A 22485-nucleotide genomic window follows, 5' to 3' on the forward strand; every position below is an offset into this window, starting at 1 on the left:
TAGTAGAAACTATAAAAAGAGTGAAGTAATTAGGACGGAGCCCTGGGGCACTCCAGCAAATAATTTAATGGTTTTCAGACTTGAACCCATTAAATGGAGGACGGATTTACTAAAATCGGTATTAGTATATTATTTTCTTAATCTCGTTAAAAATAAGATTCAAACCGCTTGTTCTTAGAATACATTTCAACTCAAAACTTTCCTGTTAGGCTGGTTTGCGAAATCAAAAAAAAATTAGTTGAAGTTGTTCCAGCAGATTCATTTATTTTCCTTATCATTCTTTGTGATTTTTTTCTATTTCTAAAACAAAAGTGGAGCTGAAGCGTAGCTCAATGGAGACGCGTATCCGTAGGCGGAAGCATAACCAAAGGGAGCAGCAGCCAAAGGTGCCGAGTAAGCCAATGGACTACCGAATGGTGACGCTACGTACTTGGCTGCCAATGGTGCAGCAGCAAGAGGAGCAGCAGCTAATGGAGCAGCAAGAGGAGCAGCAGCTAATGGAGCAGCAACGGGAGCAGCAACGAATTTGGCAACTGGAGCGGCAGCATACACTGGAGCGGTGGCGATTCCATTGTAGTTCCTTGCAATCACTTGGCTACTTGTGGCAGTAACAACTCCTGGAGCGGCAGCAACCAATGGAGCAGAGTATGCAAGTGGTGATGCAAGAAGTCCTGGAGCAGGCTTGGCTACAGTGCAGGCGATGACAGCGAACAGGACGATGGTCTAAAAGAACAAAAAATAAAATATTATAAGTAATATGTACAAAGAATGATTTTTTGAGATTTTAATTATAAACTTACAATTTTGAACATTTTGGTATTATTTTTTTTGCACAATAATGCTTCAAGAAAAGGTGAAGTTGTTATAATGATATCTTTACTCGCTAATCAAGTCATTTTATAGGTCTTTAGGCAATATCAGTTTTAATAAAATATTGTATGGAGTGTGTGATGTCTCGTGCTCTTGTTGATTATTGCTGATAGCTGAGCTTATTATTAAGTCAAAGCATGAATAACTCGTCGTTCGTATAAACTTTGTTATTTGAAAAAAAAATTGTTTCTGTTTTGTTTTGTTTTCATTTTTTGTCTTCAATGATGGGCTTTTGGTTTTTCTGAAATTAAATTCCAAAGCGTCTAATCTTGACCTTTAGGTATAGCTTATTGATATTTTTTTTACAGTTTGGGAATAACCGCATAGTTTTCAAATTTCTCAAGAAGCGAGTCATTGACTTTGAATTAGATAACTGAAATTTTTGGGCAATGGGTATGTTATCAGCTGTAGGTACTTCTAAAGCTAATACAATTTGATTTTTGTTCATAGAACTGAAATCCAAGCTCTTTTATAAATGGTTAAAAACTATAGATTTTTTTCGAAATGCAATGTAAGAAGGTATAACAGAAGAGGATGGTTAATTTTAATTCTGTTGTTATTTCCTATGTACATATAATTGTAATTGAGTGTCTTGACATCCAAAATAATCGTATGCATCGGAGAAAAATATTTTTGACATCTGGTCGTTTCAATTAGAAAAGTCCTATTGACAGATTTGTTTGCAAAAAATAAAAACCTGAAGAAATTTCTTCTAAAATGTGTTAAGAATTGATTTTCGCTCAAATGTCTTCCGTAAGCTTTTTGATTTGTGCTACTCATCACAACTCGTTCCAAGAGGATCCAAAACTGCATTTGTCCAGCCCATTCCCAAAAAAGGCGAATCTTCATCACCCTATAATGACCGTCACTTCTTTCTAAGGTAGTGGAAACTCTCAGCTCAAGAAATATCTTGATGATCGAAAGCTTCATAATGACAGTCAGTGTGGCTCTCGAAGTAATGCTGATCTCATGGTTCATCTCACCGAACAGTGAAGCAAATCTTTACATCGTTATAGAGAAAGTAAGATTATTGCACTTGATATTTCAAAAGCATTTGATAGGGTTTGACATCAGGCACTCTTGTCGAAAATGCGTGCTTTCGGTTTTCATGAATCTCTGCTTCATTGAATTAATAATTAGCTTTCGGTTCGGTCTATATAAGTAGTATTGGATGGATTCAAGTCTGAAAACCATAAAATAAATGTTGGTGTGCCCCAAGGCTCTGTTCTATCTCCAAAACTCTTTCTCATTTTTATTAATGAGTTTCTGTCTGCAACATCTAATCATCTATATTGTTTCGCTGACGATAGTACTCTTAGCTTTTCATATTCGTTTTCAGACTCACATCCCTCTTCTTCGGGTGTGGAACTGCAACGACAAAACATGATTAGCTCATTAAATTCGGACCCAAAAAGCATTGTTCAATGGGGATTAAAAAACCGCGTGGAATTTAATGCTGCGAAAATCCAATGCTATCTTGTATCGTTAGAGCGAGCTATTCCCCTAATTGCCATTATTCACGAACACCTCGATATTCTCGGTATGTGTGTCACCAACCACCTCTTGTGGAACGATCACATACGCGATGTCGCCAAAAATGCCGCAAGGTGTTTGGGTTTCCTTAGGCAATGAAAGAAATATTTGACTTCTTCTCATCTGGCTGTTATCTACAAGTTTATATACGTCCAAAGCTTGAGTATAAGTCCCATCTCTAGGCTAGTGCTCCTGCAACTTACTTAAGCCTCTTGGATAGTATTGAACGTAGAGCGTTTAAATCGATAGACGATAATATCATCATAAGTTCATTTACTTTGCTTGAACATCGTCTTAAGGTTTCTTTTAAGGTAAGGTCTCTTTTTTACCTTTATTTAAATGGTTTATGGTCTAGTGATATAGCCATTGACTTTTTACAAATAACATCTGAACACGTTTAGAGGGTACCATGGTGAAGTCATAAGTATAGATCGTATTCCTGCCTCTTTTCATTTTATTTTGTAATTAACATTTTACATAATTCTTAACCATTTATAATTAATGAAAACTTTTTCTGATGTATATTCAATATATGTACATATATAAACACGTTAAATTGACTTCATTTTATGCCTCTAACAATTATTATGCATAATGTTCACATGTTCCATAATTATTTGCTCAAAAAGAATTACGAATGATTTTCACTACTCGCCGCGTCACATTATTATCAAAATGATTCAAAGAACAAGAAGGTTCAGGGAAGGAATGGTGCTCCTAGATCATTGCTCCCAAAAAACGACGTCGCCGCTCGTCGTCAGCTAAGCAACTCATGAGTTATTCCAGCTAGCTGTCGTTAAGTTTTCCGACTAATTCAGGCGTCTAATTGTATTATACATACCTACAATTTATATATGTACAGAAAATACTTACCAACTTGCAAATTTTTCTCATCTTACCTTTCATTATGTATCCAAAGTCGCGTAAGAATTTCTCATTTTTATGACATGAGGCACCTTCCAACCTCTATAACCAAAACCCTCATACCTTTACCTTCCCATAAATTCTAGAAATCTCAACATAGGTTCAAGGGTACCTCTTCTACCCTACGTAACGTACACAAAACTTTTTTCCATTTACCTTTAGCTTAAAACCTGTAGAAAAAGTCAAGATATTCCTGGTTTTACTAAAGTTTGACATTTAAATTTGTAAACAACAAAAACAACAGCAACCAACAACAACAGCAAAAACACAGATTCGCTGTATTAAGCAGTGAATTATATTTCGTTGTTGTTGTTGTTCTCTCATTAAATTTTTTCGCAAAGCAAAGCAAACAAAAACTGTTGCGAATTTAAGGATGCTCTCAATTCAATCCCCTTTATAGAAGGTTTATGTTCAAATATACTCCTGTTTATTAGAGAACCATCTGATGCTGCCATATACCGACTTAAAAAGCTACCACCTGCTAAGAGTGGAGGAGGCCAAAAGAACACGACAACAACAATCTTATCGTCGGTCGCATCTAGGTACATCAACATCAACATGAACAACAGGGAAACATAATTCACCATTATCCTTGTGAAAAATGTACATAAATATATACCAACAATAAGTATACATGTGTACATAAAAACAAATCCCTTAAGGATGTTCATTCTCTTGCTTGTTTCACCATTTTTACCATCACTTCACAGCTCACAGGTGACTGAGTCAGTGAGTGAGCTTGTGGGCTGTTTTGACACGAACGCCATATTTTCTTAATTTATGAATTAGCATCCATTTCGAGGATATTATGTTAGCGCCTTATTCTCGTGCTTTGGCTCTCCCTATAGACGCCCATAAGCCATAACCCATCCCCGTATAAAATGTACCAAGCCATCACGCGTACAAACGACTGTGAATGTGAATATACCATCGCCAAAAGAACACCTTTTTAGAGAAAGATGAGTGCTCTATTGTTTCACCATCATTTATCCATCGCGTTTCGAAGAAGAGGAACAAAAATAGTAGCTTTCTTCTTGGAGCTGCGCTGCGCTGTTCGTCCTAACTTTCCAAGGTAGTGATGGGCATGAACGAAGTGGGGCATCATCACCATCAGAATTGTGGAGCCAGAGAGATGTTGAGCAAGAAGAAGAAGAAGAAGCTGAAGGATGCGGTTGATCCTGGGTAATATAGACATTAAGCGAATGTGTAATAAATATGCTTTTGTCAGGAGCGCACCTGTACTTGGTGTGTAGTGGTGTTGGTGGTGGTGCTGTCACTCCTCTTTTAACTACCTTAAGTGATGGTTTGGGGATGATGGTGTTGTGTCTTGAATGAATTCTATTGTCCTTATGTGCACTCAAACCATACAAGCTAAGGTATTCGAAAAATAGGGAGCCAGAAGAGACGTGTGATGTGTCGTCTTTTAATATGAGTGAAGCCACAAGGAAAACGAAAAATATGTGTGCGGAATATTCCTTTGTTTGGTTCCCCAAAAATTATTACGATACCTCTGTGCATATGAATTTTTGGAATGCAGCAAAAAGTTAGGTATAACGACAGCGACAGCGAGTGGTTTCGTTTTGGCATTCCACGTGACAATGTATTCATATAACAAGAACAAGGCGGGTTTTACGTAATTACGAACGTAATTTTCATGGGAATCCTTCTGCTTCTGCTTCTGCTTCTACTGGAATTATATATTTGAAGGATTTTCTAAAAGTTTTCGTCGTTGTTGCTCTCGTTTGTGGGATGCAGAACAAATAGTAGCACAAATTTTAGTACATAATTTGATTGTGGAAATTCATTGTAGGTTGGTAAGTTACCTCCTCGATAGTTAGGTACTCTCAAAAGTGTAAAAAGAGAAAAGGCAAGGACGTATCCTTTATTAGTTAAAGAATTTATAGAAGTAAAGTTTTGTTTCATATTTGCATTTGACATAAAAATATTGTGCGGTTAGATTCCAAAAACACAGAAACAAAGTTGTGAAAGGAATTTAATAATTGGCAGGTAAGGTTTTTGTTGCAAAAGTGAAATGTCCTTAAGGTAAGGTTTTGGATGTAATTTTGAAAAAGGGTTTAAGGTTTATTTTGTTTGTAACATCTGTATCCTATGACGATGAAAAAGTGAGTGATGTATAAATTTACTGATTTAGAAGAGCAAAAACGTTTTCTACAATTAGTACATTTCAAATCTAAATTGCATTATATACTGAGTAACAAACATCGTACCCAGTAAAGTTACATCTAATTTGCTTTTTCTTTTAAACTCAAGGACGCATAGTTTCTGAAATAATTGACTTACATTTTTTTTAAACGATTGAAACTTATGGAGAGAGAGAGCTATTTTCTAGATGACAATAGCTTAGTTGGATTGATTCCAAAAATTCACAGTGCTTTTATTTGTATTCAAAAGTTTATAAAAAAACATAGAAATCAAATTCATAAAACGCCCCTTTATAATACCCTGCCTAAATTATGCTTGTTATCAACGGCAAGCTAAGAAAAAATAGTCGGTTTGAATGAATAGTTTTTTTTTTTTTTTATTTTAATTTATTGAACCATAAAAAATTTATATACATTTGGCTTAATTCTAACATAAATAATATTTAACAATAACTTTAACTAAAACATTTGTTGGCACAAAGGGGGCCTAACTTTATACATTGATGAAATTCAAAATTTAACATGTGTTTAACATGAAGTCGATGGCTAAAAAAAAAGTGTCGTTGGCGAGGTTCATCTCGGGTTGTTCAGTCCCGGTTGTCCTGATGGAGGTTGGTTGGGTGTGGCGGTGTTCAGCCGCGGTAGTATGCTGACTCCAGGCCAGCATAGAAGGAGACGTCGTCGTCAGTGGGGAGTTTATCCAAGATATCCATACCACAAAGGTATCTCGGGTCAGGGTGTCGTTCCTGATTGGCCATCCTTCTCATTAATTGGTTAGGGTGGCTGGCGACTTTGGTGATTATCTTCCTTGCTGCAGTTTTCTTCTTCAATAGAGGATGAACTCGATGGAGTGCGATGTTGGCTTTTGTTATCACAGCCTTAGAGTGAGGGTTGAAGCGCAGCAGCTCATTGAAGTGTATTCCCAGGTATTTGGAGTTCTTCTTGGCTTTAATCCTTGATCCATCCGGGAACGTCAGAACAAGTTTTCGGGCCACTGCCGCCGATCTACAGCTGCTGTTGTTGGTGACAGGTCTTCGGAAGCATACCAATTCCGATTTGGAGGTATTTATCCTTATTCCCCACTTCTGGTAGTGCTCGTAAAGTCTGCTTATGTGTGCTTCTACTCTTCGGGCTGCGTCTCTAATTGTTGACTTCCAACTGTCTATTTCTACGAAGAAGTTTCTAAAAGAAAGAAAAGAAAACAAAATTTTTATTATTGGCTGTGGGATATTAAAAATTCGGAGCTTATGGATGAGGGCATCAATCCATACGCTGTCGAATGCTTTCTCGACATCCAGAAAGCATCCAACTGTGGCTCGGTGGCTATTGAGAGCAGCAGTGGTGTCAGATTGAGACTTTAAAAGTGGATGGATCGTTGAGTGAGCCTGTCGGAATCCAAACTGCATGTCGGGGATGATGCTATGCTCGTTGCAGAATTTCTTCAGTCTCCTTAAAATCACTTCTTCCAGAATTTTGCTGATGTTGTTGAGGAGTGAAACAGGCCTGTAGTTGGAGATCATATTGGTACTGCCTTTCTTCGGGATTGCCACAACTTTGGCAGTATTCCACTTTTTTGGAAAATAGCCGTTGTTGACGCAGTTATTTATAATAATAGTCAAGATTATCAAAAAAACTTGAGGAAGTATTTTCAGGATATAGTTGGAAATCCCGTCCATTCCAGTTGACTTCTTCGGTTTCAATTTGTTAATGATCTTAGCTATCTCCTCAGGATTACAGAATTTATGGGTATTTGCTGGTTCGTCGGCTTTGCAGTTGTCGTCAAATTGAACTTCAATGTTTGGCTGCTGAATCAACTGGATGGAGGTTTCTACTTCGTTGAGGAAGGCTTGGTCCTTTGATGGTTTTGGAGTGAAACTCTGTTCAAAGTGTTTGGCAAAAGCTTCCACTTTGTCATTCGTTGAAGTTAGCTCGATGTTGTTGCTCATCATGACTTCCGGCAGTGGTTTTCTCCTACCGATGAATGAATAGTTTTCTAAATAAACATTTCCTTTATAACTGTTTTGAACGGCGAATTTGCACTAAGGCTCAAGACAATCACAACTCGTTAAAAATTGTTAAATGCAATGAAATAATATAGTAAGAAACTTCGTTCTCTTTGATTCTCACTAACTGGCGACACCATTACTGTGAAAAAGAAAATGTATACAAAGAACTGATAAGAACATGATACTGATCACACTATCCGCTTTTTATCATTATTCAAAATTAAACTTAAAATGTTAGTAATAGTCAGCATATTTCAAAATCAACAAATTAACAAACTATCTATCCAGAGCCCCTTCCGTTGCCGCTGATTGATATTTGTGAAACCCTAAAATTAACTTTGAACTTTTGAAAAAACAACAACAATGAAAAATCCATACAGTGTTGTTGATTTAGTATTGAAACAGCGGAATTTTGTGATTTAGGATTTGTGATGCTGTATTTCGTACCCAATCCAGTTGCTTGCTAAAGCCTCAGAATGAAAGACTTATTACTGAAGTTTATTTCTTAATTCAACCAAGATTCGAATTTGCCACCGTTTCAATACATATGTATATAGTTGCAAGCCTTACAAGAACTGCCACCAGCTGCTATCTTACTAGTAAAGAACAATGTGCTTTTATAGTTTTATTGTTAATTTGAACTAAATTATTTAAACATTAGAGCAAATGCATATTTTTCAGTTACTGTACTAGGAAATTAATAATATTTTTTGACGAAAAAAGTGAATACTCTCAATGAAATTAAAATGCATCACTATTGGTTTTCAAAGCATAGCCTGTAAGTAAACATGTTTTCATTTAATTCAAAGTTTAATTCAGAGCTTGACTCATACAAAGGTCAGATGAAATTCGGTAGCAGCACCCGCTAAGCAAACTCCATCAAAAGCCTCGCCTAAAGAATATTAATGAGTTTTATTTTCGGTGTTTAAATATCACGTATCATTTTGATATAAAAGACATGAAGTGGTGCTGAAAAAATATACTTCAAAATCAACCAACATTTGGAATACATCAATCCAAAAAAAAAAACACAAAACAAATCAACATGTTCAAATTCGTAAGTTAAAACATCAGAGGGAGTTTTTGGAATGGATATTTGAGTTAATTTTATTTTTTCTCTTAAATAGGCCGTCGTCATCTTAGCTGTTATTGGCTGCACTGTTGCTAAGCCAGCCCCAGGAATTATTGCAACACCACTTGCATACTCAGCTCCATTGGTTGCTGCCGCACCAGGAGTTGTCACTGCCACTAGTAGCCAAGTCATCGCAAGGAATTACAATGGAATCGCCACTGCTCCAGTTTATGCTGCCACTCCAGTTGCTAAATTCGTTGCTGCTCCCGTTGCTGCTCCATTAGTTGCTGCTCCTCTTGCTGCTGCACCATTGGCAGCCAAGTATGTAGCTTCACCTTACGCTAGTCCATTGGCTTACTCCGCTCCTTTGGCTGCTGCTCCCTTCGGTTATGCCTCAGCTTACGGATATGCGTCCCCATTGAGTTATGCTTCAGCTCCACTTTTGTTCTAAAAAGTAAAAGATGACATCGATAAATAAATAATGAATGTGATTGAATTGAACTGTTTTTTGATTTATTTTGAATTCGAAAAAAAGCATTCAAATACTGTGCTTCTGACTCTAAAAAAGTAATAATCACAGGCTTAAATCTATTATGGTGTGAGGTATAAAAAATGCTTTCCCAAAAAACCCCAATCACCTTTGCAATTTGTTTTCTGCCATATCTAAAGTGCTCTGTTTTGATAAACTAATTCGTGGAACTTATGTTAACAGAAAATTGAAGTTCACATACTTCTCAAGCTCATACTATATAATAACTGTATGCTATTAGATTTTTGATAACTTTTGACTATTCTATTCTACGATTTAATTATTTTGAAATATAAAAATAGATTTCAGGCTTCCAAATCTACTTTCCATTTTGTCGTATAAAAATACAACCCCCAATTAGGCTTTAATGATGCAACTCGGGTCTTAGGTCCAATATCATTAAAAATTCATATTTAACACGTTTTATTCACCCAAATTTATTGTTATAAATCAAGTTTTCATAACGCAGAACTTGAACTAATAAAATTAAATGAGAGCCAATTATGACATTTTTATTGGGATTACAGTATATAACTAACAACATCGAGGAAGAAGAATCAGAGTTCTCAGAAGCGAGTACTAATTAACATCAAATTTTGTACCAGCGTTTTCGGTACAACTTAATCATGAAGACATTTATTGCGTTTTCTGCTTTTTTGGCTGTTGCATCAGCCAGTTCCTTGTATTTGGCTCCAGCTCCTCTCTTAGTTCCAGCAGTTTCAAATCAATATCATTCACAGGACGGTATCGGTCAATATGCTTACGGATATAACGACCAATTGTCCTCGAAGCAGGAAACCAAATCTCTCAATGGAATCACTCAAGGATCATACAGCTATCTTGACTCAAACAACGTTGTCCAAACTGTTAACTATGTTGCTGATGCTGGTGGTTTCCGAGTTTCTGCAACCAACTTGCCAAAATCTGTGGAAGCTCCAATCCTTCCCCCTCAAGATTTACCAAAACAAGTCGAAGATACATTTGAAGTTGCTGCAGCCAAAGCTGTTCATTTCGCAGCCATTGAAGAAGCTAAGAAACAAAATGGATACCAATCATCCGAAGTTGTAATGGAAGCTCCCCAAGAATTGCCACATCCAGTTGAAGACACTCCTGAAGTCGCTGCTGCCAAATCTGCTCATTTTGCTGCCATAGAAGAGGCCAAGAAACAAAATGCCGCACCAGTTGTCATTCCCGTTTTCATTGAACTACCTCGACCAGTCACGGATACACCTGAAGTTGCCAAAGCTAAGGCTGAACATATGATTGCTATCGAGCAGGCGAAAGTGAGGAACTCCTATACCCCTTTGCCCTTAATAGCAGCTTATAGCGCATTGCCCTTCCCTGGCACAGGTGGATTCTCGTATTCGTCAAGTATTGTCAACTATCCCGCTGTACAATATGTTCGCTACGTTTGAATCTTAACTGGTTAACTTATACGCCTTAGATCGATTTTAAAAATTCAATGTTTGAATTTCCAATAAACTTAAAAAATACAAAATTTTTGTTTTTACATTTTGTCATAATGATAAATAAAAAAAGAGTGAGACATGTAGAATTTCGGTGGTGTTCAAGTTACTAACATTAATCAACGATATTATAATTAGTAAACAATTAAAGTTGAATATATTGCTTAAGTAGGTAAATTTTGTCTTATAGATAACAGCTCAATCTAGCATCGCATCAGGAAACCCAAAAATTTTCCACATAAGGTGGTTGGATTAAAAGTTAAGAGCAGTAGATCATTAATAAAAACTAAAAAAAAGAGTGTCGTAATTAGGACGGAGCCCCTAGGCACACCAACAATTATTTTGTGGTTTTTAAACTTGAACCCGTCCAATGGAGGACGGATTTACTAAAAGTGGTTCTAGCATTCTATTTTCTTAATCTCGGCTTCCCTGTTCTTAGAATACTCTATTTTTACTTTAAACTTTTCTGTTAGGCTGGTTCCAAAAATCAAAAAAAAAAATGTTTAAGTTGTTCCAGCATATTCATTTATTTTCCTTATGGTTCTTTGTGATTTGTTTTATTTTTAAAACAATAGTGGAGCTGAAGCGTAGTTCAATGGGGACGCGTATCCGTAGGCGGACGCGTAACCGAAAGGAGCAGCGGCCAAAGGTGCAGAGTAAGCCAATGGACTAGTGAATGGGGAAGCTACGTACTTGGCAGCCAATGGTGTAGCAGCGAGAGGAGCAGCAGCTAATGGAGCAGCAACGGGAGCAGCAATGAATTTGGCAACTGGAGCGGCAGCATACACTGGAGCGGTAGCGATTCCATTGTAGTTCCTTGCGATCACTTGGCTACTTGTGGCAGTGACTACTCCTGGAGCGGTGGCAACCAATGGGGCAGAGTATGCAAATGGCGAAGCAAGAAGTCCTGGAGCAGGCTTGGCTACAGCGCAGACAATGACAGCGAAGATGACAACGGCCTAAAGAAACATAAATAAACGTTTGCTGAGTATGAGCCTCTAAAAATGTGGTTTTATGATAAACTTACGAATTTGAACATGTTGGTTTTGTTTTGGGCTTTGAATAAGTCTTTTCCAAATGGAGTGAGTTTAAAGTCTGATTTGGTGAACGTAGCCACCAGTCTTTTATATGATTTAAATTGAAGCGCGAGGCGTGACTTTCATTCAGAGAAGTTCATTATTTGGTTTGAACTGAACACTTTTCGTTTACTTTTAGTAAGATAGTATGTAGTACAAAAATACACATGTGTGCTTGTGCAGTAAGCATTAATATCTTTACATGTAACTAAAGTGCTCTTTTTTGCTACTGCTTTTCTGAAAAATTGGGACTTAATATTAATATATTTAGTACGCGCCCAAGGCATTTTAAGATTTCCTTATAGATACTCTTAAACCTTGATTATTAATTATTTTCTAAATGTCTATATATCAGTAGTTTCTAAAGTAACGTCTCACCTACTAAAGGGTTTTTCTGATAGGTTAACTATTTATCTCCAATATTATTATCCAGTGCGCTTTATCCGTAATTCTTACCGATGAGGTAGTAATGGACACTTCACCTAATTTGCCTAAAGAAAAAATGTCAGGAACAATTTATGTACGCAATTCAATTTCCTACCAAATAGGTCCTGAACGAGTTAGACTGATTGTTCTCCAGATATGAAATAAATTAATACATTTGGTAGGACAACAATTCATAGATTAGTGCCAGGGACTGTAGGTCTCAGTTAATATGCCGAATCTGGACCCCTAATTTGAGAACCATGAAAATTCCATGAATTGTCAAATCAAGTCTTAGAACCCCAAATGCGGCAATTTTGGCGATTGACAAAGCCATCAAGATGAAAATGTGCTTCATCGCTTAGGATGATTTTGCTCGAAATATCAGGGTCCATTTGTTGATGTTCAATAATCCATTCAACGAACTCTCTTTTCTGTCCATGGTCATTGGGCTTCAATTGTTGTGTTAATTGAATTTTGTAAGCATGAAGACAAAGACCTTTGGTGAGTATACGCTGTAGAGAGGTTCTTGAGAGAGGTTCAGCAACACTCTCACGCACTGCTTCGACATTCACATTTGAACGGCTTGTTTTTGGACGACCAGTGTGTTTGGCGTCTCCAACGGATCCAGTCTCCATGAATTTTTCAATTAATCTCTTTACAGTTGACGAAGTTAAAACACTATTCCGACCCTATTTTGTATGAAATTTTCGAACTGCAGCCGCCAAGCTTTCACTATTTTTGAAATATTCTTTAATAATGAAGACACATTGTTCTATCGTGTAACGTTCCATTTTTAATAACCCTATACTGTTAGCTGTCAAATTGCTTTTTTTTCAGGGTTGCCAACACTTCACTGCACAAATGGCGGCAAATTCAAATCTTGCGTTAATTTTGGGACACCCTTTACATACGTCACAACCAATGATTATTCGACATTGAAAAAGAAAATGCTAATTAGATACAATTTGTGTCCAAAATCAAAAAGAGAAATGTTTCAGTAAGAAAACTACTTGAACTTTTTTTGCTTTAATATTTCCTTTGTATTTGTGAAATCGATTTTTAAGTAGTTATAAAAAGGCTGAAGCATATGTTTTATTCTTGAATATTTGTTGACCAATTAATCATTAAAACTCACAAAAGCGTTAGAAGAAAACTTCTTATGACAAGAATTATTACTGCAAATATTCTCTCGCAGTATCCACAAAGAACGGTTTTAGGTGGAACAGGCAGAGTTGTAGGTATTGCCCGACCTTTGGAATAACAGTCCTACAGACTAACCAATACGTCAATCCACTTTGCCTTGTTAAACAAATGAAATGGAAAGGAATAAAAAATAACTATTCAATAAAATTTATTGATTACATTATTGACATTTTTGCTTATTGAAAAAAGTTTAATTTATCTTTTTCCAATCTATTTAAAAAGATTAATTCAATGTTTTTAAGATTTTAAAGAATTTTCAAATCCACCTAGAATTTTGTTTCACTTAAGAAAAATTCGTTTAAGTTGAAAAAACCGCTGAAATCAAAAGGCACCGTGACATTTTCCTATTTCTATTTAATTTTGCAACGATATTGTTAGTTTTTGATTATGCATAATAAAACCACACGAAATATTTAATAATATAAAATATGCATTGCATTCTCCTTCTTAAAAATAATCGTTATGAAGCCTTTTCAATTATTAATAAATTTTGGTTTTAAGTAGGTTCCTTTTCAAGTTATTTCCAAAAATTGTGTTTCACTACATGTACCTAGCCATTTAACCACGGTAAGAAATCAGGGTGCCCAGGACTAACATCTTTTAAAAACTGCTGAAGGCCTTCTGATATACCATAGTTAACCAATCACGCATTTCTTATGCTTGCTATGAGCGAACGAAAAGTGTTCAAACCAAATAATGAGCTTCTCCGAATGAAAGTCACGCCTCACGCCTCGCGCTTCAATTTAAATCATATAAAAGACTGGTGGCTACGTTCACCAAATCAGACTTTAAACTCACTCCATTTGGAAAAGACTTATCCAAAGCCCAAAACAAAACCAACATGTTCAAATTCGTAAGTTTATCATGAAAATACTTTTTTAAAGGCTTATACTTAGCAAACGTTTATTTATGTCTCTTTAGGCCGTTGTCATCTTCGCTGTCATTGTCTGCGCTGTAGCCAAGCCTGCTCCAGGACTTCTTGCTTCGCCATTTGCATACTCTGCCCCTTTGGTTGCTGCTGCTCCAGGAGTTGTTACTGCCACAAGTAGCCAAGTGATCGCAAGGAACTACAATGGAATCGCTACCGCTCCAGTGTATGCTGCCGCTCCTGTTGCCAAATTCGTTGCTGCTCCCGTTGCTGCTCCACTCGCTGCTGCTCCTCTCGCTGCTGCACCATTGGCAGCCAAGTACGTAGCTTCACCATTCGCTAGTCCATTGGCTTACTCTGCACCTTTGGCCGCTGCTCCTTTCGGTTATGCGTCCGCCTACGGATACGGATCCCCATTAAGCTACGCTTCAGCTCCACTTTTATTGTAAACATAAAAACAAGTAGAAAATGATGACACGGAAAATAAATGAATCTGCTGGAACATTTTACTTCAAATTGTTTTATTTTATTTAAAAACTTTCCAGTTTTGGTTTTAAAAACCTCTACTTTTGTCTCCAACATTGAAATTTTTGACGTATCAAGATCTTTTTGCTGAGTGCTGATTTAATCGATTTAAATAAAATTTCCTAAATCCACTGCCAAAAATTAGATATCAGTTGCATCGGAATACAATGATGTTTATCATAGGAAACTTCAAAGTGAGGTCAAAATACTGCACTTAAAAACATTGTATTTGAATATGATCAAAATTATTAGTGATACTGTTTGACCATCATAATTCCCCTTTTAGATTCCATATTACAAAATACAGTTTTTATTTCTTGTAAAATCGTTCATCATAAGAAAAATACAAAAATAGACCTTTATTTTCTTTATATATAGCTTTTATTTCCTTAGAAATCAAAGAGTCATTGGAGTTTACAAATTCAGATTTAAACGTAGCGAACGTATTGTACAACGGGAGAGTTGACAACACTTGACGAATAGGAGAATCCACCTGTTCCAGGGAAGGGCAATGCGCTATAAGCTGCTATTAAGGGCAAAGGGGCATAGGAGTTCCTCAGTTTCGCCTGCTCGATAGCAATCATATGTTCAGCCTTAGCTTTGGCAACTTCGGGTGTATCCTGGACTGGTCGAGGTAGTTCAATGAAAACGGGAAGGACATTTTGTTTTTTGGCATCTTCTATAGCAGCAAAGTGAGCAGACTTGGCAGCGGCGACTTCAGGAGTGTCTTCAACTTTACGTGGCAGTTCTTGGGGGGCTTGCATTACAACTTCAGATGATTGGTAACCATTTTGTTTCTTGGCTTCTTCAATGGCTGCGAAATGAGCAGCTTTAGCTGCAGCAACTTCATAAGTTTCTTCGACTTGTTTTGGTAAATCTTGAGTGGGAATGACTGGAGCTTCTACAGGTTTTGGCAAGTTGGTTGCGGAAACTCGGAAACCACCAGCATCAGCAACATAGTCAACAGTTTGGACAAGGTTGTTGGAGTCAAGATAGCTATATGATCCTTGAGTGATTCCATTGAGGGATTTGGTTTCCTGCTTCGAGGACAATTGGTCGTTGTATCCGTAAGCATATTGACCGATACCGTCCTGTGAATGATATTGATTTGAGACGGCTGGTACTAAGAGAGGAGCTGGAGCCAAATACAAGGAACTGGCAGAAGCAACAGCCAAAAAAGCAGAAAATGCAATAAATGTTTTCATGATTGATTTGTATTGAAATTTTCAAAAACACTGCCAATAAATTTGATATAAGCAAGTACTCGCTTCTGAGAACTCTGTTTTGTTACATCGATTGAGCTTCTTTTTATACAAAAAATAAATAAATAGTTTCTCTGTTAAAATTCTAACTATAGTTTTTTGTAAATGCTGGTGTTTCCGGATAATTAAGTTTTGATGTTCGTGAAAACTTGATTTACCAAACACTTTATCGGTGGCTATTTGTCGGGTAAGAAATTAATTGATCAGCGATGCCTGAGGCTATCTTAGAATGATGTTATTTGCCTTTCACAAATTGGTAATTAAATTTGAGTTTGGGTTGGGTAGTGTTAGTGGATAATTGGTTTTATTGTAGCTCTTTGACTTTGGAGTGTAAGTGATAAGGAAAAAAATAAGTACACATCCTATTCCCCTGTAGGCTAGTGCAAGTTATGCTGGGTGGCTTCCGAATTTTGACAGCCAACTTGTAAAAGTTCCAATTGTTCCAGTTTACTAAAAAGACGTCGAAAATACCTTTGAAATTGCTATTATAGAGGCCAAAGAACAAAATACAATTGTGAGCAAATCACATCCATTTTTAAATCTTATATGATCTCTGGGCTCTAAACGTACACATAAGCCCAAAAGTGGATGAGTCTTAAAGTTTGAATATTTTAAGACGTTTATTTAAAAAAAACAAGCTTAATTGCTCTTATAAACGATGATTTTTTAAGAGCTTGAGAACTTTAAAAAAAAAAACGCATAAAATTTGTAAAATCTCATCGATTCTTTTTTTGAAACGTTAGATTGGTCCATGACATTTACTTTTTGAAGATAACTTCATTTAAATGTTGACCGCGGCTGCGTCTTAGGTGGTCCATTCGGAAAGTCCAATTTTGGGTAACTTTTTCGAGCATTTCGGCCGGAATAGCCCGAATTTCTTCGGAAATGTTGTCTTCCAAAGCTGGAATAGTTGCTGTCTTATTTGTGTAGACTTTAGACTTGACGTAGCCCCACAAAAAATAGTCTAAAGGCGTCGAATCGCATGATCTTGGTGGCCAACTTACCGGTCCATTCCTTGAGATGAATTGTTCTCCGAAGTTTTCCCTCAAAATGGCCTTAGAATCGCGAGAGCTGTGTGGCATGTAGCGCCATCTTGTTGAAACCACATGTCAACCAAGTTCAGTTCTTCCATTTTTGGCAACAAAAAGTTTGTTAGCATTGAACGATAGCGATCGCCATTCACCGTAACGTTGCGTCCAACAGCATCTTTGAAAAAATACGGTCCAATGATTCCACCAGCGTACAAACCACACCAAACAGTGCATTTTTCGGGTTGCATGGGCAGTTCTTGAACGGCTTCTGGTTGCTCTTCACTCCAAATGCTGCAATTTTGCTTATTTACGTAGCTATTCAACCAGAAATGAGCCTCATCGCTGAACAAAATTTGTCGATAAAAAAGCGGATTTTCTGCCAACTTTTCTAGGGCCCATTCACTGAAAATTCGACGTTGTGGCAGATCGTTCGTCTTCAGTTCTTGCACGAACTGTATTTTATACGGTTTTACACCAAGATATTTGCGTAAAACCTTCCATATGGTCGAATAACACAAACCCAATTGCTGCGAACGGCGACGAATCGACATTTTACGGTCTTCAGCAACACTCTCAGAAACAGACGCAATATTCTCTTCTGTACGCACTGTACGCATTCGTGTGGTTGGTTTAATGTCCAATAAAGTAAACTGAGTGCGAAACTTGGTCACAATCGCATTAATTGTTTGCTCACTTGGTCGATTATGTAGACCATAAATCGGACGTAAAGCGTGAAACACATTTCGAACCGAACACTGATTTTGGTAATAAAATTCAATGATTTGCAAGCGTTGCTCGTTAGTAAGTCTATTGATGATAAAATGTCAAAGCATACTGAGCACCTTTCTCTTTGACACCATGTCTGAAATCCCGTGTGATCTGTCAAATACTAATGCATGAAAATCCTAACCTCAAAAAAATCACCCTTTATATTTTAAAATTAATATTTAAGTTTAACTTTGTACCCAAATTTAATTTTGTTTCAGTCAAAAAGGAAGGTACCTATTTTATTATTTTAGAACATAAATCTATTGTAAGCCTTTAGCTACAACAATTTAATTTATGTTTTTTTTCAACGTGAGTTAACCATTATCTTGATTTTTCAAAAAGCGCGACACTCCTCCCGCAAATACCTTAATAGTCAATTGCATTACATTAATTAGATTTCGTTCAAGTCTTTAAAAACTAATCTTTTGAAGTACATGTATGTTAAGGACAAAACTCGAAAGCATTTTCGACGTTAATGACTTCTTCGAAAACGACAAATTTTTTGGGGTGTCTGAACATTTTAGGTAGGTACTTAAATTTGCTTGATTGACCTAAGTTTTGGTCTCTTTAAAAATAATTTATTCCAATGGCCTCATTTATATGTATTTCTAGATATAATCTGCAAAATATCTGAAAGGTTTAGCCTACCTCTGTCATAACTTTATAAAACCAATGGCAACTCTGTTTCCGAAAGCACTGGTTGGTAAAGCGCCTCCATAAAAAAAAACTCAAAACTGCTAATAACGACTGATTTTTTTTATTGGTTTTGTTTTCCAATTTTGTTCACAAAAAAAAGGGTAATGTATGTATAAATAAGTAACTGTATTGCATATTTTTATATTCTTCAAAACTTCGCTTCATTTTAGTTTTTATATATGTCCCAGCCAATTGTTGCCAGTTCTCCAAACATATGAACCTGTCCCAGCAAATTTCTCCTTGCTCTAACTGCATCCTCATTCGATCCGAAAACCAATTGGAATTCCATTCTGTTACCACGAAAATATCTCACATTACATTCTTGAAAGTTGCACATTTCTGCCAAAGTATTGTGCACCTCCTCCGTAGTCATACCGGTGGTATACCTCAACACTAAATTTGAATTGTTTTTTGAAGGCTGCACATGAATGTTTCCCAATTTGTATTCCATAAAAAGATATGGAAGGCTGTTGACAAGAATAAATGCATTATCTAGTCTTATTGGGATAATACCTATATAAGAATGAATTTCCTTACCTTTGCAAAGCATAGTCCATTAGAGACGGATTCATGTATTGCAAATATGCAAATCCACGTGATAAGCCAGCAAAGTTAACTTTGAAACGCAAAATGTACATCTCACCCAAAAGACATGCAACATTTGCTATTTGATCAGCGGTAATATGCTCGGGAATTCCACTAAGAAACATCTGTAAATTGTTAGGTAATCGGTGTGTAGAATCTTAAGAAACTTAAAAAAGAAAAACGCTTTAATGCCTACCTCACCAGCGCATTTTTCGAGTTGCTCCTTAACTTCGAAAGAACACGGATTAACGTTTTTGTAATATTTTGTTCCGTTTATCTGATAAAATTCAAATTGAAATCTATTAATGACTTCTATAAACGGCATTATGTCAAAAAAAAGTAAAAAATAGAGACACAAATCCACTTCGATCTACAACTAAACTAGGTTCAAAGTTCAACTATCATCTGTGAAACTGAAGTCTGAAAATCAACTTCTAATTTCTAAAGGAAAAGGAACACTGAAAATGCCGTGGATTAATTTTTGAAATTTAATTGAATAGAACACAAAAATTAACGAAGAAAACTAAATTAGTAGGCCATGCGTTTCAGGTAGGACTGCGAAGGGCGCGACGCGAACGCGAAGCCGCCGGCTGCCGACGACGACGTAGCGGATAGTTTCGTGAAATTTTAAGAAACGGTCTGAATCTGAAGTCAAGTAAAGGCACAAGAGTTTGGTTCGCTACGCAGTTGAAAAAAAATGGCAAGTATACGTTTGTAACTAGATACCAACCTTAAGGCCGTAGACTTCCATCTAACGGACTCGAAGACGACGCACGGTTGACTAGATCAGATTTTTGAATTTTCGTATTGTAGTTGTCTATTCAGGAACAGGGTTGTAAATGATTATTCGTAGTAGGTACATACATCAAAATCAAAGTATTACCAGTTTGAGTGTTACCTATCAACTTTAAATACATTTTGTTGCTGACTCTGCTTTTAGAAATCAGGATGACTACTTTTTTAGTAAATCTCTAAAATGTAATAAAATCAAAAAAAAAAGTTACACTTCCAAAATTAGTTGTGAACTTAAATACCTAACTGGCTCAAATTTCCAGTACCGCAGCACGAATTTCGACTCGCGTTTTTTTTTATTTGATAGATATGTGCAAATAAATAATAACTATATCAATTTAAGAGCGAGGAAACATTTGTTTCTATTTGAAATAAATGTTCAAACTTCACTTTTTACATACAAAACACGCAAAAATGGTTGATTTTGATATTTCTTCCCTGTTTTTTGTTCAGTGTTACTATATTTGCCCTTTTTTTGGGGGATTTCTTTGATTTTAGTGCTCAAGTGCAAAAAGTACTTTGCATATACCTAAGCTTGCACCCTCCCCAAATCCTATAGTGATCCCAAGCAGGGGGTAAGCTGTTAGTACACCAGCTATCAAAATAAAAAAAAACTTGTTTAAGGCTCAAAAAAAATTGGGTTAGGTCCGAAAAAGAAAATATGAAAATATGAAAATATGACTTAAAGTTGTTTCCTCGCCTTAATATTTAAAAAATGATCAATTGAGACGCCTACCTAACTGTAAAGCGGTCACTAGACTATCAATATTATTGAACAATATATTGCACAATATTATTGACTGGTACCCCACACTAAACAATATTTCGCACAATAAATCATTTGAGAGTTCTTTATTTGTGCTTCAACATCATGCTCGATGATACGGATTATTGTTGTGTGGCAATTGCTCTTGCTATTTCATTAAAAAAAAAAGAAAAAAACAAACGCAGATGGATGAAGGATTGGTACAAAAATATACTTCGATTAATTCCACTATGAATTTGCGTTTCTCTTTTTTATTATTATTGTTTGCCATTTTGACATTTAATTCAGGGAGATGTTTTCACTACGAAAATTCAAAACAAATGACAAAATATTGCGCAAACACATCCACAGACTATACAATAAATTTGGTTGCACAATAAATATCAAAAGGATTTTGATTTCGTACAATATATTGCACAACCCTTCAATATGAGCCCTAGACTCTCAATAATATTGTACAATATCAAAAATTGCACAATAATATTGATAGTCTAGGGACCGCTTAAAAGAAATAAGAAGGAAATTCGTGCGGCAGTAATGGAAAGTCGCCCACCTAACTTTATTTTTGTTTATTAAAGGAACAAATAATTTGTTTATTTACATGCCATTGGAATTTTAAAAAAGTGGCAACCCTGACAACAAATTGTTTAAATACTACATTTGCAGGGTGGTCTATTTTTAAGCAATTTTATCATTGTTTGACTGTTTTCCGACGCATGGTCGGTCAATTGACAGTGTACTTAGGTATTTCTTGAAGCAATTGTACTTTATATGAAAATGTATACAAACAGCATTGGTTTTCAGAAGTACTCTAGCTGTTCAAACATTTTATTCCGAAGCATTAATGAATGGTATGGTAACATGAACATCACTGACGTTTGTTTTGTTTGTTTGTTTTTCATTGCTTTGTTTCCAAACAAATTAAACACTAAACGAAAAGCGAACAGTGTTTTAAATGCTCTTCTAATCCTATATTTGCAGTCGATGAGTTGTGAATAGCTAAGAAATAATTCAAATTGTGAATTTTGGAGTTATTAATATTATTATATTTGTTATTATTTGCTTCTCAGGGAATCACGAAGTACCTGGTAAACAACAAAAAACACTTGTGCAGTGTGTTCCAAAATTGTAACCAATATAAAAGAAGGAAAATAATGCTGTTAAGCTATATACATAGCTTAGGAACTCCAGATTACAAACCACAAAACCAAGATTCTCAAAAACAATCTTCAGAAAAGTGTCAGAGAAATGGATCTTTAAAGAAAATTAACACAAGCTCAAAAACTTATTATCATTTTAAAAGTTCCAGCAATCTAGGTATCTATTTCCACATTCTACAAAACTCCACTGACCAAAATGTAGTCAAAAAAGAGCTCTGTTGAACTCATTTTGTTTCTAATTTCATTGAATAATTTTTTTTGTTAGTCAAGAAAAATAAAATATAAGAAAACTAGCTGACCCGACAAACGTTGCTTTGTCATATAAATAAATTCTAGAGAATATTTTGTAAAAATAAATAACTTATTGTAAGTGTATAAGGACACAATTTTAAGATAACGAATCAATAAACATTTTTTTTTATTTTATTAAAATTAATTCTTTAAAATTATATACATATTGCTAATTATAACTATAATACTGTAAATTATGCGATGGCATTGCTGGTAAATCCAATGAGCTCAAAAACTCAGTTGGGTAATTTATAGCTTCGGTAGCATCATATACTGTATCAATAAGCAATAAATAACAATAATCCTCCTGGTAACAAATGTTGTATCTTGAGATTTAATTCATCATCTCGTGCAGAAATCGATCGGTAGTTTTATACATCCAGTTTCATCTGTAGTAACTTTTGAGTCGCCTATATCTAACAGTTCTTTTGAGAATGTTCCATTGGATGGATCTTGAAACATTTGAACATGCAT

The 22485-nt window shown here is 35.9% G+C and overlaps 7 protein-coding genes across 7 annotated transcripts; 3 read left to right on the forward strand and 4 right to left on the reverse strand.

Moving 5' to 3' along the window:
* Positions 1 to 238: 238 nt before the first annotated feature.
* On the reverse strand, positions 239 to 946 carry LOC129947268 (cuticle protein 38-like). Its single transcript, XM_056057771.1, has 2 exons — positions 801 to 946; positions 239 to 723 (listed from the first exon to the last, which is right to left on the reverse strand). The coding sequence occupies exons 1-2, from the start codon at positions 810 to 812 to the stop codon at positions 301 to 303; spliced, it is 435 nt and encodes a 144-aa protein (XP_055913746.1). The 5' UTR covers positions 813 to 946; the 3' UTR covers positions 239 to 300.
* Positions 947 to 8437: 7491 nt separating this feature from the next.
* LOC129947310 (cuticle protein 16.5-like) lies at positions 8438 to 9068 on the forward strand. Its single transcript, XM_056057830.1, has 2 exons — positions 8438 to 8552; positions 8623 to 9068. The coding sequence occupies exons 1-2, from the start codon at positions 8541 to 8543 to the stop codon at positions 9016 to 9018; spliced, it is 408 nt and encodes a 135-aa protein (XP_055913805.1). The 5' UTR covers positions 8438 to 8540; the 3' UTR covers positions 9019 to 9068.
* Positions 9069 to 9722: 654 nt separating this feature from the next.
* On the forward strand, positions 9723 to 10637 carry LOC129947954 (uncharacterized). The gene has a single exon (XM_056058738.1). The coding sequence runs from the start codon at positions 9723 to 9725 to the stop codon at positions 10509 to 10511; it is 789 nt and encodes a 262-aa protein (XP_055914713.1). The 3' UTR covers positions 10512 to 10637.
* Positions 10638 to 11064: 427 nt separating this feature from the next.
* On the reverse strand, positions 11065 to 11703 carry LOC129947690 (cuticle protein 16.5-like). The gene is made up of 2 exons (XM_056058351.1): positions 11590 to 11703; positions 11065 to 11521 (listed from the first exon to the last, which is right to left on the reverse strand). The coding sequence occupies exons 1-2, from the start codon at positions 11599 to 11601 to the stop codon at positions 11126 to 11128; spliced, it is 408 nt and encodes a 135-aa protein (XP_055914326.1). The 5' UTR covers positions 11602 to 11703; the 3' UTR covers positions 11065 to 11125.
* A 2294-nt stretch (positions 11704 to 13997) lies between these two features.
* LOC129947102 (cuticle protein 38-like) lies at positions 13998 to 14644 on the forward strand. The gene is made up of 2 exons (XM_056057534.1): positions 13998 to 14120; positions 14189 to 14644. Exons 1-2 carry the CDS (start codon positions 14109 to 14111, stop codon positions 14582 to 14584), a joined length of 408 nt encoding a protein of 135 aa, XP_055913509.1. The 5' UTR covers positions 13998 to 14108; the 3' UTR covers positions 14585 to 14644.
* A 365-nt stretch (positions 14645 to 15009) lies between these two features.
* On the reverse strand, positions 15010 to 15936 carry LOC129947756 (cuticle protein 19.8-like). The gene has a single exon (XM_056058434.1). The coding sequence runs from the start codon at positions 15863 to 15865 to the stop codon at positions 15089 to 15091; it is 777 nt and encodes a 258-aa protein (XP_055914409.1). The 5' UTR covers positions 15866 to 15936; the 3' UTR covers positions 15010 to 15088.
* Positions 15937 to 18529: 2593 nt separating this feature from the next.
* Positions 18530 to 19381, reverse strand: LOC129948379 (uncharacterized). The gene is made up of 3 exons (XM_056059353.1): positions 19199 to 19381; positions 18955 to 19127; positions 18530 to 18884 (listed from the first exon to the last, which is right to left on the reverse strand). The coding sequence occupies exons 1-3, from the start codon at positions 19325 to 19327 to the stop codon at positions 18584 to 18586; spliced, it is 603 nt and encodes a 200-aa protein (XP_055915328.1). The 5' UTR covers positions 19328 to 19381; the 3' UTR covers positions 18530 to 18583.
* Between the last annotated feature and the right edge of the window lie 3104 nt (positions 19382 to 22485).

The sequence above is a fragment of the Eupeodes corollae genome, chromosome 2 (assembly GCF_945859685.1).
Source record: "Eupeodes corollae chromosome 2, idEupCoro1.1, whole genome shotgun sequence".
Taxonomy (NCBI): Eukaryota; Metazoa; Arthropoda; class Insecta; order Diptera; family Syrphidae; genus Eupeodes; species Eupeodes corollae.

Bases quoted from the DNA above. Each gene is read 5' to 3' on its own strand.
- LOC129947954 (XM_056058738.1), top strand. From the start codon at position 9,723: ATGAAGACATTTATTGCGTTTTCTGCTTTTTTGGCTGTTGCATCAGCC.
- LOC129947756 (XM_056058434.1), bottom strand. From the start codon at position 15,865: ATGAAAACATTTATTGCATTTTCTGCTTTTTTGGCTGTTGCTTCTGCC.
- LOC129948379 (XM_056059353.1), bottom strand. From the start codon at position 19,327: ATGCCGTTTATAGAAGTCATTAATAGATTTCAATTTGAATTTTATCAG. The intron at 19,128-19,198 runs GTAGGCATTAAA...AACAATTTACAG, and splicing joins TCGAAAAATGCGCTGGTGAG to ATGTTTCTTAGTGGAATTCC. The intron at 18,885-18,954 runs GTAAGGAAATTC...TCTTGTCAACAG, and splicing joins ATGGACTATGCTTTGCAAAG to CCTTCCATATCTTTTTATGG.